The following is a 12,253-nucleotide window of genomic DNA, read 5'->3' on the forward strand; positions in this document are numbered from 1 at the left end:
GGCCTGTGTTCATATAGCTGCATCGCTTCCTTCTCTTCCACTGGCGTAAAGGGCGCATTGGAAATATCTTCCCGAGGTGAGAGCACTTCTTTTGGCATTAGCTCAGATTTATATTGGTCTCTGTGAATTGTGATCCCCAGGGCTTGCCAGTTCCTTGTCAACAACAATGAGGAAAAACACACAGTAGGAAACAGATTTGAATCTCCCTGTTGCTTGCAGTGTTCATGTTGGTTTACAGCCGTAGGAGAAGACAGTATTGCCTGTTAGCTGTGACTTGGAGTCCCCTAGTCAAGTACTCAGCAGTGATCGGCACTTCTCTGACAATAGTTTCCATAAGTGATATAGGTGCTGGACATCTAGGACTTTGGTATGAGGTTGAGCAATTTTATTAATGGTAAAAGCTTAAAAAGTAGTTGCTGCAGTATTTAATGTGTATCAGTTACTCTGTTGTCTGTGATCTCAAACCCAGTAATAGTTCCTTAAAATTATTTTGAGAAAACGCACTGTATGAGACTTTTCAATTTGTATACAAACTCTAAGTAGTTTTGCAAGTTCTCTCTAGACACTTAAGTAGAATAACCAGATCTTTTGATCACTTGACTGTTGGTTTGCGCATGGAAGAACCTGCCCTTGCTTATGTGCAAGTGCCCCTCAAGCCTATTGCATCCATTGTGTGTTTGGTGCTTAACTGTGGTGTGTTCTCTCAGCCCACGTGTTGGTCTGTCTGGTGAAAGGTATGGGATTTTTAGGATAACAAATCCTTTAAGTACTGGAGTATGTGAATAATTTAAAATGATAATGTTGTGTTATATGTAGTAGTGTAACTACTCACATAAGATATTCTTAAATCAAGCTGCTCTTTAACTACTGCAACACTTTTCCTGCATTAGCAAGCTTCGCTGGCTTCAAATGACATTAGCTAGTGATCTGGTGATAACCTTTCTAGTAATTCCCACAAAACCATTTTATTATTATTTAAAAATGTAAGACAACCTGGATTATTTTTTTTCAAAGCTAGAGCACTTTCAAAAGTAAAGGAGACAAAATATATTTGAGCCAGTCCTAGTAACGAGCATTTGTGCAAACGCTTATAAAACCTTCATACTGCTGCTGAGTAGCAAACATTCTACTTCGTGCCGAACAGCTGTGCTCCGTCAGGCCAAGGATCGAGCGCTCTGCCTCTGACACGAAAAAAAAACCACAACCAAAAACGGGTACAAGAAGGCAGCAATGTGATACTTTGGTGTACTCCTCCAGTTATTGGCAGCCTTTGGTTTCGGAAACTTCTTGAGCCAGGGGTTGCATCTGGAATGTAATCGAATAGTCCTTTTTGGACCTTTCTTCCAGCAATTTGTCTAGATTGCTTTTTAAGTCCATTTATACTTTTGGCCAGCATCCTATGTAAATGAGTTTGTCTCACTGGGGGGGGGGGGGGGGCGCATAGGAAAAACCCTTCTTGTAGTTCAGCCTTCTGTTGGATAACTGTGCTGCTGTACCACTCATACTTGAGTAGCAAAGGGTGGGGAAGGAACAGTCTCTTTCTACTCCCCTTCGCCAAGTGGTTTGCAATTTCTGTAGATTTCTGATATATCATGCCTTAGTTACCTTTTTTCAAAACTGTGGATTTCTAGATCTCTTTAGTGTTTTCTTCCATGTAGGATACGATACTTTGTGAGTTAGATTGCATGTCACGCTTGTTACACCTTTTCTGGTTCTAAGTTTTGTGCATGCCAGGGATTTATACAGTGACTTGAATATGTAAAAAATTATTAGGAAAGAAATGTAACAGAGAACTTCGTACTTCTTATCCTGAACTGGTGCTTCCAGTATGCTGCTGCTTTGCCATTTTCTAATGCCTGACACTGTCCTTATCTGTGAATTTTCATTCTTTCCACCTGTGTTTATTCTGGGTCCTACTTTGCAGCACAAAAGCTTTAGATCAGTTGAACTGTTCAGAAGCTTTTCAAAAGTTGTTGCCACTTTTTTTTTTTCCATATTCCAAATTTGAAAACAGAATGGTAATTGACGGTGTTTGGCCTTCTGAATGAAAGGTTGAATTGACATTTTCTACAATAGTAGAAAATCAGAAAACCTGTCATAGCAGTATTGTACTGTGAAATGAGCACTGCAATGAAAATAGTCAGGTGTTACCTGCATTGTTAGAGCTCGGGGGGACGTGTTGTACATGCAATAAGACTTATGTGGTGGATTTTCTTTCTTATTTGTACCAATGATGTCTGAGTCCAAATTCAGTTTTGATAAATATATTCTATTATTAAATACATTCAGCCATTCTGTTCATTCTATAATAAATGGAAGTTCTGTGAATTTTAATTAAGTTTAACCTTTTAAATGAAATCTTCACCTCTGGGCATCAACAGTACATATAAACTTTTCAGCAAGTTTAACTACAGATAAAAGTGACTCTTTCGCTATCTCCCATGATGGTCTTTTTGGAGGAAAGAGATATGGAAGGTGTTTTGAATGTGCTCCCAGAAAGAGAAAACCTTTTCTATGATAACTTATACTGCAGATTAATGGGGCAAGGATTATCAAATGCTCATTTTGGCTGCAAAAAAATAATATAATCAGTAACTCTGAAATGCAGAAATAGTAATACATGGGATCTAAATTTGGCGATTTCTCTGTTTCTCCTCATCTTTCTGATATCTGCTTGTAGCACTTATAGAACCGCTTTGCGGAGATAGTGAAATGTTAAGTTTAGATTCACTTTCTGGGGATCTTGCTGAGTCACAAATACTTTTAACCGTGAAGAGCTGGGGGGAAGAAGGATTGGCTATTTTGCTCGTTATGTAAAGCTTTTACTTCTGATGCATTTTAGGTGTGTGTATATATATCTCAAAGCTGGTGTGTTCCACAAATTCTGATTTTTTGGGAGGTGCTGTTCCTGTGATATGTGTAGGACAGCATTCCTGCTAACCTGTTTCTTATTTTTTGTGTTCTTCATTTAGTGTTTAAAATTGACCTTCTGTAAGCGTCATTTTACGTCTCTGCCAATGCTGATGGCTCTACATCTGAATCTGCTGCTTTGCCCCAGATGGGGCTCTGTATGTGATTTGGTGATAGCCATTTCTCCCTCTCAAGCAGAGGAAGGTGCTGATGCTACGTGCTCCCTGTAGGTAATGTTATGATACTGAATTTGCAGGGTCTGTGAGGTCTAAGTTGGGTTCCCTCTCTTGCCCCAGGGAGACTCAAACCCGCCTTTCCAAGGAGCAGCAGCCAGCAGATAAGTGACTATTCTGGGCCTGGGGCAGTCTCTACACCCTCGATTGAAACTCTGTCCTGTGGTTTTCTCCAAACAAACGATGAACTTTTCCTTAACAACCATCTCTCGAGATCCCCTGTATCTCCAGTGGGAGCAGGAAAAGGCAGAGCGACAGTGCAGGGAAACACACGGAGACTGAGGTCCCAGTGCCACTTTATCCCAACAGGAATTGTGCGATCTTGCTGTCTTTCCTTGGAGAGGCTCTGAAGGGACTGTGGTAGCTGTGGGCTGTGTAAGGGTTAAATCAGCCCGGGAGCTGTCAGATGGAGAGGGAGAGATGGCTTTGGAGAGCTGGAGCTGAAGCAGGTGAAAGGTCAGAGCTGGCGTGTGTGGGCCAGGAGCTCCGCACCCGGCTGGGAGATGATGGAGAGATGGGGATCGCCTGCTGACACGGGGCGCAGATTAACCGTTTCTCTCCGTAAACACTCCTCACTGAGCAGAAACAAACCTGGCACTAAATACCTAGAACTAGCCGTGTCCCGCCTGTCTCGGTCACCACCGTGCTTTGGGAAAAAATTAATCTTGAATTTCTCAGCTGGGGGCAAGGGGAGCTGACACTGACTTTGAATTGCAGCCGGGCTGGCGGTCTGTGCAAGTGATGGGTTTGCAAGTGTCTGAGGGTAAGAGACATAGTGCAGGCGTCGCCAATTCGGAGACAAAATGTTGTACGTGGTGGGTTTTTTTTTTCCTTATGCTAACATTTGTTCACACCATTCAGATACAGCAGATCTAAAGGGTTCTGTTAATAAAGGGATAAACTCTGAAACTAGGAATGAGAGTTGGCTTTTGGTCTGTATGACAGAGTTACTAGATAGTTACGTCTGGAATTTAAAGCAGCAGTTTGAAAATACATTCAATTTTAGTCTTTTCATGCTATTCTGGGAAATAGATTCTCTACTTTATAAAAGGAAAGTAACAATCACTGGAGAACTATAAATATTTACATTTTGGGGAAGCTGCACTTCAGGAACACTGTTGCATAGTGACAACGGTGATGCTTTACTCTGAGTTCCTATTCTGTGACACTCACACTAAGTTGCTTCTCACTTCCCTCTCCAATCTTAATTTCCATTGGGAAAGTTACTGTTCTTGCTGTGTGGTGCTGTTAAAGGACTGGAGAGGTGAAAGGTTCAAGTGTTAAGAAAACATATGTGCAGTCTTGATAGCTTAAAGTATGCCCCCCCAAAAAAAAATCAGTCCAGTAACGTGGAGGTTCATGTGAGTAACTGTGGAAACAAAACTTCACTTTGGGGTTTTTCTTCTTTTATTGGTTTTCATAAACTGTAAAGCCAAAAGATGAATACAATGAGAAAAGTAGTTTAATATAACCCAGAGCTTTTACTTGTGAATTAGATAGTACTTGAGATGTTAAGCCATCATCAACAGACCTGTCCACGGTTAAACTGGTGTTTGCTATTGAGAAATATCTGTTGGCCATCTGAAGCTATTCAGTATAGGTGTAGTTAGATTCAAGACTGAAGTTTCAAAGTTACTTAACCTCATGTGTTTGGCTCGTTGCCAGGAATATGAAATTAAGTTTCCATAAAAACTGCAAAATGTGAAATTAAGCAGTCTCAGTAATCTGAACTTAAATATGAGACCTAAGTCACTTTCTTTCCAGATTGCTTTTCCAGAATTAGAGTGCCCACACTTACCTGTCATGACTTCTTAGCAAATGTGTCGCAAATTCAAGAAGTGAGCTGATGGTGACAGAATACTGCACCTGCTTTACTGAGCCCAGTAGCTTGAAATCTACAGTGTCTTCAGTCCTCCTGCCGCTGGGTTTTCCTGCTGGACGTAGCCATTTGGGTGGAAGTGTCTCAAGAGAAGATGCTCATTTACAGCGAGTTTTCCAGAAGCCTGTAAGGTTTGATAGCTGTGTTTGTATAGCATCTAAGGAGATAGTGTCAAAATTGTACTTTACAGCAACAAGCTTTTTTGATTTGGGTAGTTTGGTATTGCAATCTCTTTTACCTGAATGTTTCACTGGTTTGTGGATGCACCCAGCACTGGAAGTTACTACGTTGCCTCAATTTTGGATAAGAGAATCCATTTGCTTCACCAAAATATACACTATGTTCTTTCAACAATATTTTTTTAATGCTTGAGAAAGCTAGTATGCCCTTTTTGGTATCTAAAACCCAAATGCAAAGATAAAGATGGAAGAATATGGTTTCAGGCATGGTGTTCCTTTTAAAACTACAGCTATGAGGATCATACATTAGTTCCCAGGCGCTTTTCTTGTGCATTTGATGTTTACTTTTATTATCTGTTGGTAGTATTGCTTGTTGCAACTACCTGTTGCTGCTAGGCTGTTGTTTTGGTTTTTTTTCCACCTGGAGAAATTTATTGGGGCGAAGTTGCTAACACAAGCAAGCTCTTTCTGTCTTATTTCTGCTGGAGACGTTGCAATAAACAATGTTTATGATTCTCTCCCGAGTTCAGTCTGGCCAGAATAGTGTCAAAAAAAAAAAAAAAAAAAAAGAAAGCTTCAAGTACCTCTAAATCCTTGTTCTTTTACACTTTAATCTTTTTATCACTGACTTTCTTATCTGAATCTTTCTTTAGGGCTGCAGGGTTCTGGTCGATGCACGGGACAAACTGGGAATCCCTTGGCAGTACACAGAGAATGAGAAGCATGGAATGTTTTTGATGGCTTTTGAAAACAAAGCTGGAATGCCCATCGAGCCTGCCACCTTCCAGCTCTACGTACCCGCACTGGGTGCGCTCTGGAGGGATTCGGGAATCAAGGAAGCCTTCAGCCGTCGGAGCGAGTATCAGCTGGTGAGTACATCCATCGTCATGGGGGGAGGAGAAAAGTTCCCTGCTGTATAAATATCTCTTCCGTTGAAAGATTGCTTGCTACGTGCGAGATTTAGCCATTATATGAGCTGTTCATAGTCATGCTGTAAATCTGAGCTCTTCGGCAGCAGAAACAAGTGGTAATTGGAGCCAAACTTGAAAAACTACATGGCAGTAAGAGGGAGTGGAAAAGTGCACATGACTGGATAAACTGGAAGAGCAAGAGGAACCAAAAAAGGCAGGAATTGGTTGAACTAAAAATATTTTAGCAGCTCAGTAGGTCTGTTCATAGTAGGTCACTGATGAAGGCACACTTAATTTGTAACTTTCCAGTCCTGCCAGCTTGCACTATATTGATACTGGCAAACTGTTCCTGCATGCAGATCTTTTGAAGTGAATGCAACGCCCATTCCGGCTACTGCTATTTGACTGTTTCTTTTCATCCTGACGTCTGCAAGTGAAACTTGGATAAGCGACTGAAAGATGACAGTGAGCTTAAAAATGCGCTATCTTCCTTGCTTTCTTGTTATTATGTTTTCGTGCCAAAATAGCTGCACTTCTGGTATGGAATATGTTTCTGACAGCTGTTCGTAATCCACTACTTTTTCTTCCTGTGTACAAGATGGAGGTGCTTTTATTCTCTCTCTTCTCTGTTCAGTGAAACAAGGTACTGATCCATGCGACCTAGTACCACAGTGACTGTATGATATGGGGTGATAGCCTAATTGTTCTAATGAATTTATCTTTATGATTTTAACTTATTAATTGTGCTTTAATCTGTAGGTAGAATTCTTTGTTTTGGGTGTTCTGTCCCTAAACTTTATTCTGCTTTTCTTAGGAAGAAAAAAAAAAAAAGGTAAGCAGTTAAAGGTGAAATTCTTCATGCCTAGATACGTTATCAAAGTTTCATTAGAGGACGTGGGTAGAGGTTAGAAACATGACTTTGTATAGTCTCCCTTAGATTCTTACGAAGGATCTCAATATAGCTATACAAAAACTAGAGAAATTCGGCAGTGAAATTCTCGTAGTTTGTTTCCTCGTGCTACTCCTCTGCATGGGTTCTCTAGTGTCTAATACTGTAATTAAACTCATGTTGCAGCCCTTAGGTGCTCATCTGTCTCCACTTATAAGATGCCTATTTGAGTCGTCTTGTTGCACCTTTGAAATCTGTCTGAAGTATCTTGAGACTGGTAAATGGCTAAAGAGTAAATAAAATGACTAGGTAAAATTGCCACAGGATGATTATATAAATCTCATTTCCTTAGGCTAGAAATGTAATGATTTCCATGTTAGTGTTGGGGGGAGAAGGTGTGCAAGGGAGAGATAAATCAGTTGATTCATAATTCCTGGTGTCTGTAGACACAGACTGAGACTTTGCTGTTCTAAACACTGTTCAAAAGTGGAATAAAAAGATGGTTCATGCCACAGGGAACTTGAATTTAACATGAGACAACTACTAAGAGAATCCAGTATAATAAGCAATAATTGCATCAACAGCCTGTTAAGAACTCTTTTTTTTTTTCTTTTTTTTTTTCTGGGAAATGCTATGATCAAGCATGGGTTTTGTTTTTAAGGGGAGATTCAGATTGGGATCATGTGGGAGTTTCATTCCTATACCGGTTAGCAATAAAATTGCATCAAACTGGAAAAAAGAAGTCCAGTTTGTTGAATAAATAGCATTCCAAGACTAGTCGGCCTACCTCTGCATTCTCTGGCTTTAAGGATTAAACAGGAAATACCAAAAAATAAAAAAGCCCCATAAAAGCCAAGCATACAGGCATGCAAGCGATCGTTTAATATGCTGTCATCTTCAGCGTCGTGGTATGGTTCTATCCTGCATCTTTTTGGATGGCAGTCATATAACCCGTTTCATGTTACTGGGGCAACTGAAACTGCTGCAGGGACCAGAGCTGTGAACTTGTCACTAGCGCAACAGTGTGGTGTGTTACAGAAATAATGTGTAACTCAGTCCCGCTGCATGCATCTGGGGCGCGAACGACTTGAAAATGCCGGGTGCTATTATTTTACTGTGCACATTGCACAGGAATTTATAAAGTACCTCAAATGTAAATAAAAAGCACTTACTGCATAAGGGGGTTTTTTAACATGTAATAGATTGTTCTCAAGGATACAAATGCTGCTTCTGGACTGGTTGCTAATCGAATTATTAAGACTTTAACTTGAACAAGTTTCCATGCCTCACTTCTAGGTTCAGCAGAAGTCTGATTTGCTGAGTACACGGGGATTAGCAGCAGTAAAATTTCTTTTTAAAAAAGAAAAAAAAGTAAAACTTAAAACTGCATAACTTTTTAAAGAAAGCAGGTGGTTTAAGGAGATGCCTTATTTATACTCGCATATGATGTGTATAAACCCATACCTTAATTTAGTTTAAACCCTTGCTGGATATAGACTCATGTAAATAAATAGAAGCCAGATATAGCGGACTCTGAGAAAATAAATCTTTTCTGAACTGATTTTAACTAGGTCTAAAGAAAACCTCTGCATCAGGACTCCCTTTCTTATTTAGTATATGTGAGCTATTAAATGGAATATACTTGGTTTGAACTGAATTTATTGTCTTTATAATAGTCTCAAAATCATCACCAAAATCTTGGAGCTTTACGTTACTGTGATTTTTCTGAATGTTTGTGGACAAGGTCTGAAGTATTGCCCTTGCTCAGCACTTGGATTTTCTTCACCCTGGTCTTACAGTCAACTGAACATCAGCTCTTTTTTTATTATTGTTGTTATTTTGGCTTCTAAGCCATAGGATTATATTGGTCTGCTTTTGAACTCTCTATTTCTCCAGGAAGCTGTGTGACTTTGTTTAAAAATAAAGAGTAAAAACACGTTGGTTGGTTAACTAGAGCTGAAAATTGCAGCGTGCAGGTGTCTTCCTATGGTCTGTAATGCTCAGCTTAATGCCTGACTCAGCAGCAGCAAACTTGTTGAAAGAAAATGGCTCTGACCATAACCTCGTACAATCTGAAAGCTGCTTCTCCAGGACCACAGAAGCAGCCTCTGGGCGTTTGAATGTTTTCTGCTTCATACTCAGTGCCTAGAAGTGCTGGCTGTAAATCCCTGTCTGGGTCTTTGAGCCTTTCAGAAGTGAGTGGGTGGATTCTACAATAGCAGGGTGCTTTTTTTGCCCTTTTTTTTTTTTTCCCCTTTACCATCTTTCTTAAAGCGTACTAACCAATTTCACTTTCTTTTCACAAACATCAGCCTCTCACTCTTCCCCCACCCCAGCCTGTCCCCACCGACCCAAGTTCCTCTGGTCCTTGTATGTGAGCCAAGTAGTTTGGGGACAAAAGCTTCATTGTATGTTTGGTTACATTGTCACGTCTCTGTCCTCATTTTTTAACTGCTAGAATAGGAATTCCTTTGTAATCAGTATGTGATTCTTCTCTCTTCTCCCTTGCCCTCATTATCCTACCCCATTTTCTGTCTGTATGTTAGAAAGGAATACATTTATCACGTGTCTCAAAATGTCCTGTAACATTTGCTCGTTTGAGGTTGCCGGTGGTAGTTTGGGCAACTGGGTGTTAATTCTTCATTGCCAGCAGGTGGAGACAAATTCTATTTTGAATGACTTCCTTGGGGAAAGGACCTTGGGATTTCAATTATGATTTAGCTCAAAGGGTGGAAGCTTCTTCAGTTTGAGCCTAATAACAAGTATTTAGGTATACTTGGGAGTTCCGGTCCATGTATAATAACCTGCAAGGATTTTTTGCACCCATAAATGATGTTTCCTTTTATTTCATAAATCATGGAGACTAAGGCCAACATAGGAATTGCTTTGGTCAGGTGGGTTTTGTTTTGTTGGTTTTTTTTTTCTCTCCCAGGTCTCTAGTGGGAGAATGTGAGAAGCCGTTCACTTTTGTTTAATGTGTCCAGAAAAACCATGAAATCTGAACTGAGGTTAGCTACTTTTTTGACTTCTTGCAGCTTGGCATGCTTCATGTCATTGTGGGTAAAGATGGGACAAACAGGGCTTGTCAGGCAAGAAAATTATACTTTTGTCATGGTCAGAACAGATCTATATTGTGTGCTAGCACTGTTAACAGAGCTTAAGCTGACAACGAGCAGATCTGCAAAGGCCATCATTTGGCTTCATCAGTTCTTTAAAGCAAAACTGACATGTTTTCTCAGATTAGGTTTTTTAAATGTGCACACTGTTTTGGTTTTGGGACTTTGGTTTTTTTAATCTCTATCCTAACCACTCTTAGTCAAAGGAATGTCTTTATTTGAATGATTTTTACTGCTTCCTTTCAAAATACCGAGTCTCTCTGGCGTGTAACTATGTATTTCAACAGCTCCTGAACTCCTCCTGTGGTACAAGTCATATTCTCCTCTCTTCAGGATTGATGGGGCTATTTATTCTGAACTCCAGAGCCTTTCTGCAGTGAAGGCAATTGTGCCGAGTTATTTGCATGTAGCCAGACTAGCTTCCAACTTGTATTTACAGCTACCCACCCTTCCTCATACAGAAGAGCATGGCCATCCAAGGAGGCTGCAAAGGCAGCTGGTTTAATGCAATTATTTTTAATATACAGAATATCTTAATGATCCACTGCTAGAATATCAATTTAAATTCAATTGTTCTTACTGATGTGTTGTTATTATTGGTGTTCACTGCACTGTTGAAAGAATTTCTAATGTTTCAGTAGCTCCTTTAAAAAAAAAAATAATAAAAAAGTCAACATTAATGGGAAGTAGTGGTTCCTGAGAGGGAAGTAAGGGGCCTGCAAATATAGACAAAAACTTACTACTGTGTCCATAGCTATTTTTAGATCTCTGCACAGGGAATTGTATGGAACACTTCCAGTAATACTTCAGATACTAAGAGCCTCTGAAGCCTTGGATGTGGGAAGACTCTGGAAAATGTTTTAAAGACTGTTTCTTTTATATCGATTCACCATTCTCTGGGTGTTTTGAGGTGTGGGGATTTGGGAGATATTTGTAATAGGACATGAGTCACTCCCCTATGAATTAACTGGGTTTTTTCCCCTCTAAGCAGACACTTGAAGTAAATCAAAGTGGTTAAATCATGCCTGCCAGAACAGATAGTGTGCTGGAAATGTTGCATAGTGAACAGCCTCCTCCCGTATAGTTTAGTATTGCTTTGTTGCTGCATTCTCCTTATGCAAGAAGTAGGTGGCTTCAAAGCCTCGTAGGCAGCCAGCTGTGTGTTTTGGGAGGTATGGAGGTGAGGCACTACTCATTCTCACTAGTTCTTGATACAGAGTGGACAAACTGTTGCTTAAATAGCTTTATTTTTGGTACAGGGTATTAGGTACAGCAGCGATGTGAGATGATGAGGAGTTGGGCTATATACCAGCTGCTGGAGCATATGGAGGTTATGTGGCAGCATTTGCCTGCCTCCATAAGGCAAGTGAATTGAGAGGCTGGGCAGCAAAGCAGAGTGCTGACTTGCCATGAGGAGTAAGTGACTTCTGAAATGGCATGTTAAATCTACAAGAGTGGTCTCTATTTTGTCACAATTCTTCAGTGCACTTTAACAGAGATTTCTTGAATCAGTAAGTAAGAAGTTTCAAACTGATTGTTTGCCTTTAAGATGCAAGGGCAGAGTAGAGTTAGTCTTAGATGCGTATTTCTAAGCATTTTACTCTTCTTTCATCATACATGCCACAGCACTGAAATGCAGCAGTACTTGCGCCTGCTATCGACATAATGCATTTGCTGATGCCCTTCCGCTTGAGGAAATACCGAGTGTCAAAGCAGCTCCAGCTTATACAATTGGCCATAACACAAAAATGAGCTCTTCATGTTCAAACAGCAGTTTGCAAAAAGAGCTTACGCAAGAGGCTATGAATGTTACTTATTCTGTAAGGATGATTTGATTATTTTTTTTTCAGAGCCATGAAACTCCCCTGTTTCATCAGTGAAATCCATTGGGGCTTGACCAATGCTGGTGAGATGTACAAAGGAAATAGCCACACTGTTCAAAGTGCCAGCATGGGAAATCTTGTTACCATTTAATGCACGTAATTGGGACTAGGCGGCAACTCTTTGCCAAATTACTTTTGAGCTTTGCTTGGGTATTTCTAGTTTGCAGAACTCCTGTGAAGCTAAATTATTCCTGGGGAAGTTACGTGGATCTTTTTCTTTTCTAGATCTCAATGGGACATACCACTCTGAGCC

At 40.2% G+C, this 12,253-nt stretch overlaps 1 protein-coding gene across 1 annotated transcript in view; it reads left to right on the plus strand.

The window, feature by feature from the left end:
- GNA12 (G protein subunit alpha 12) overlaps positions 1 to 12,253 on the plus strand; it is a 44,608-nt gene that overhangs the window by 7,700 nt on the left and 24,655 nt on the right. Inside the window, exon 2 of the mRNA XM_063344952.1 lies at positions 5,855 to 6,070. Coding sequence (XP_063201022.1) covers positions 5,855 to 6,070 — 216 coding nt within the window. The remainder of the gene's footprint in view (positions 1 to 5,854; positions 6,071 to 12,253) is intronic.

Source organism: Chroicocephalus ridibundus, chromosome 8, assembly GCF_963924245.1.
Source record: "Chroicocephalus ridibundus chromosome 8, bChrRid1.1, whole genome shotgun sequence".
Lineage (NCBI taxonomy): Eukaryota > Metazoa > Chordata > Aves > Charadriiformes > Laridae > Chroicocephalus > Chroicocephalus ridibundus.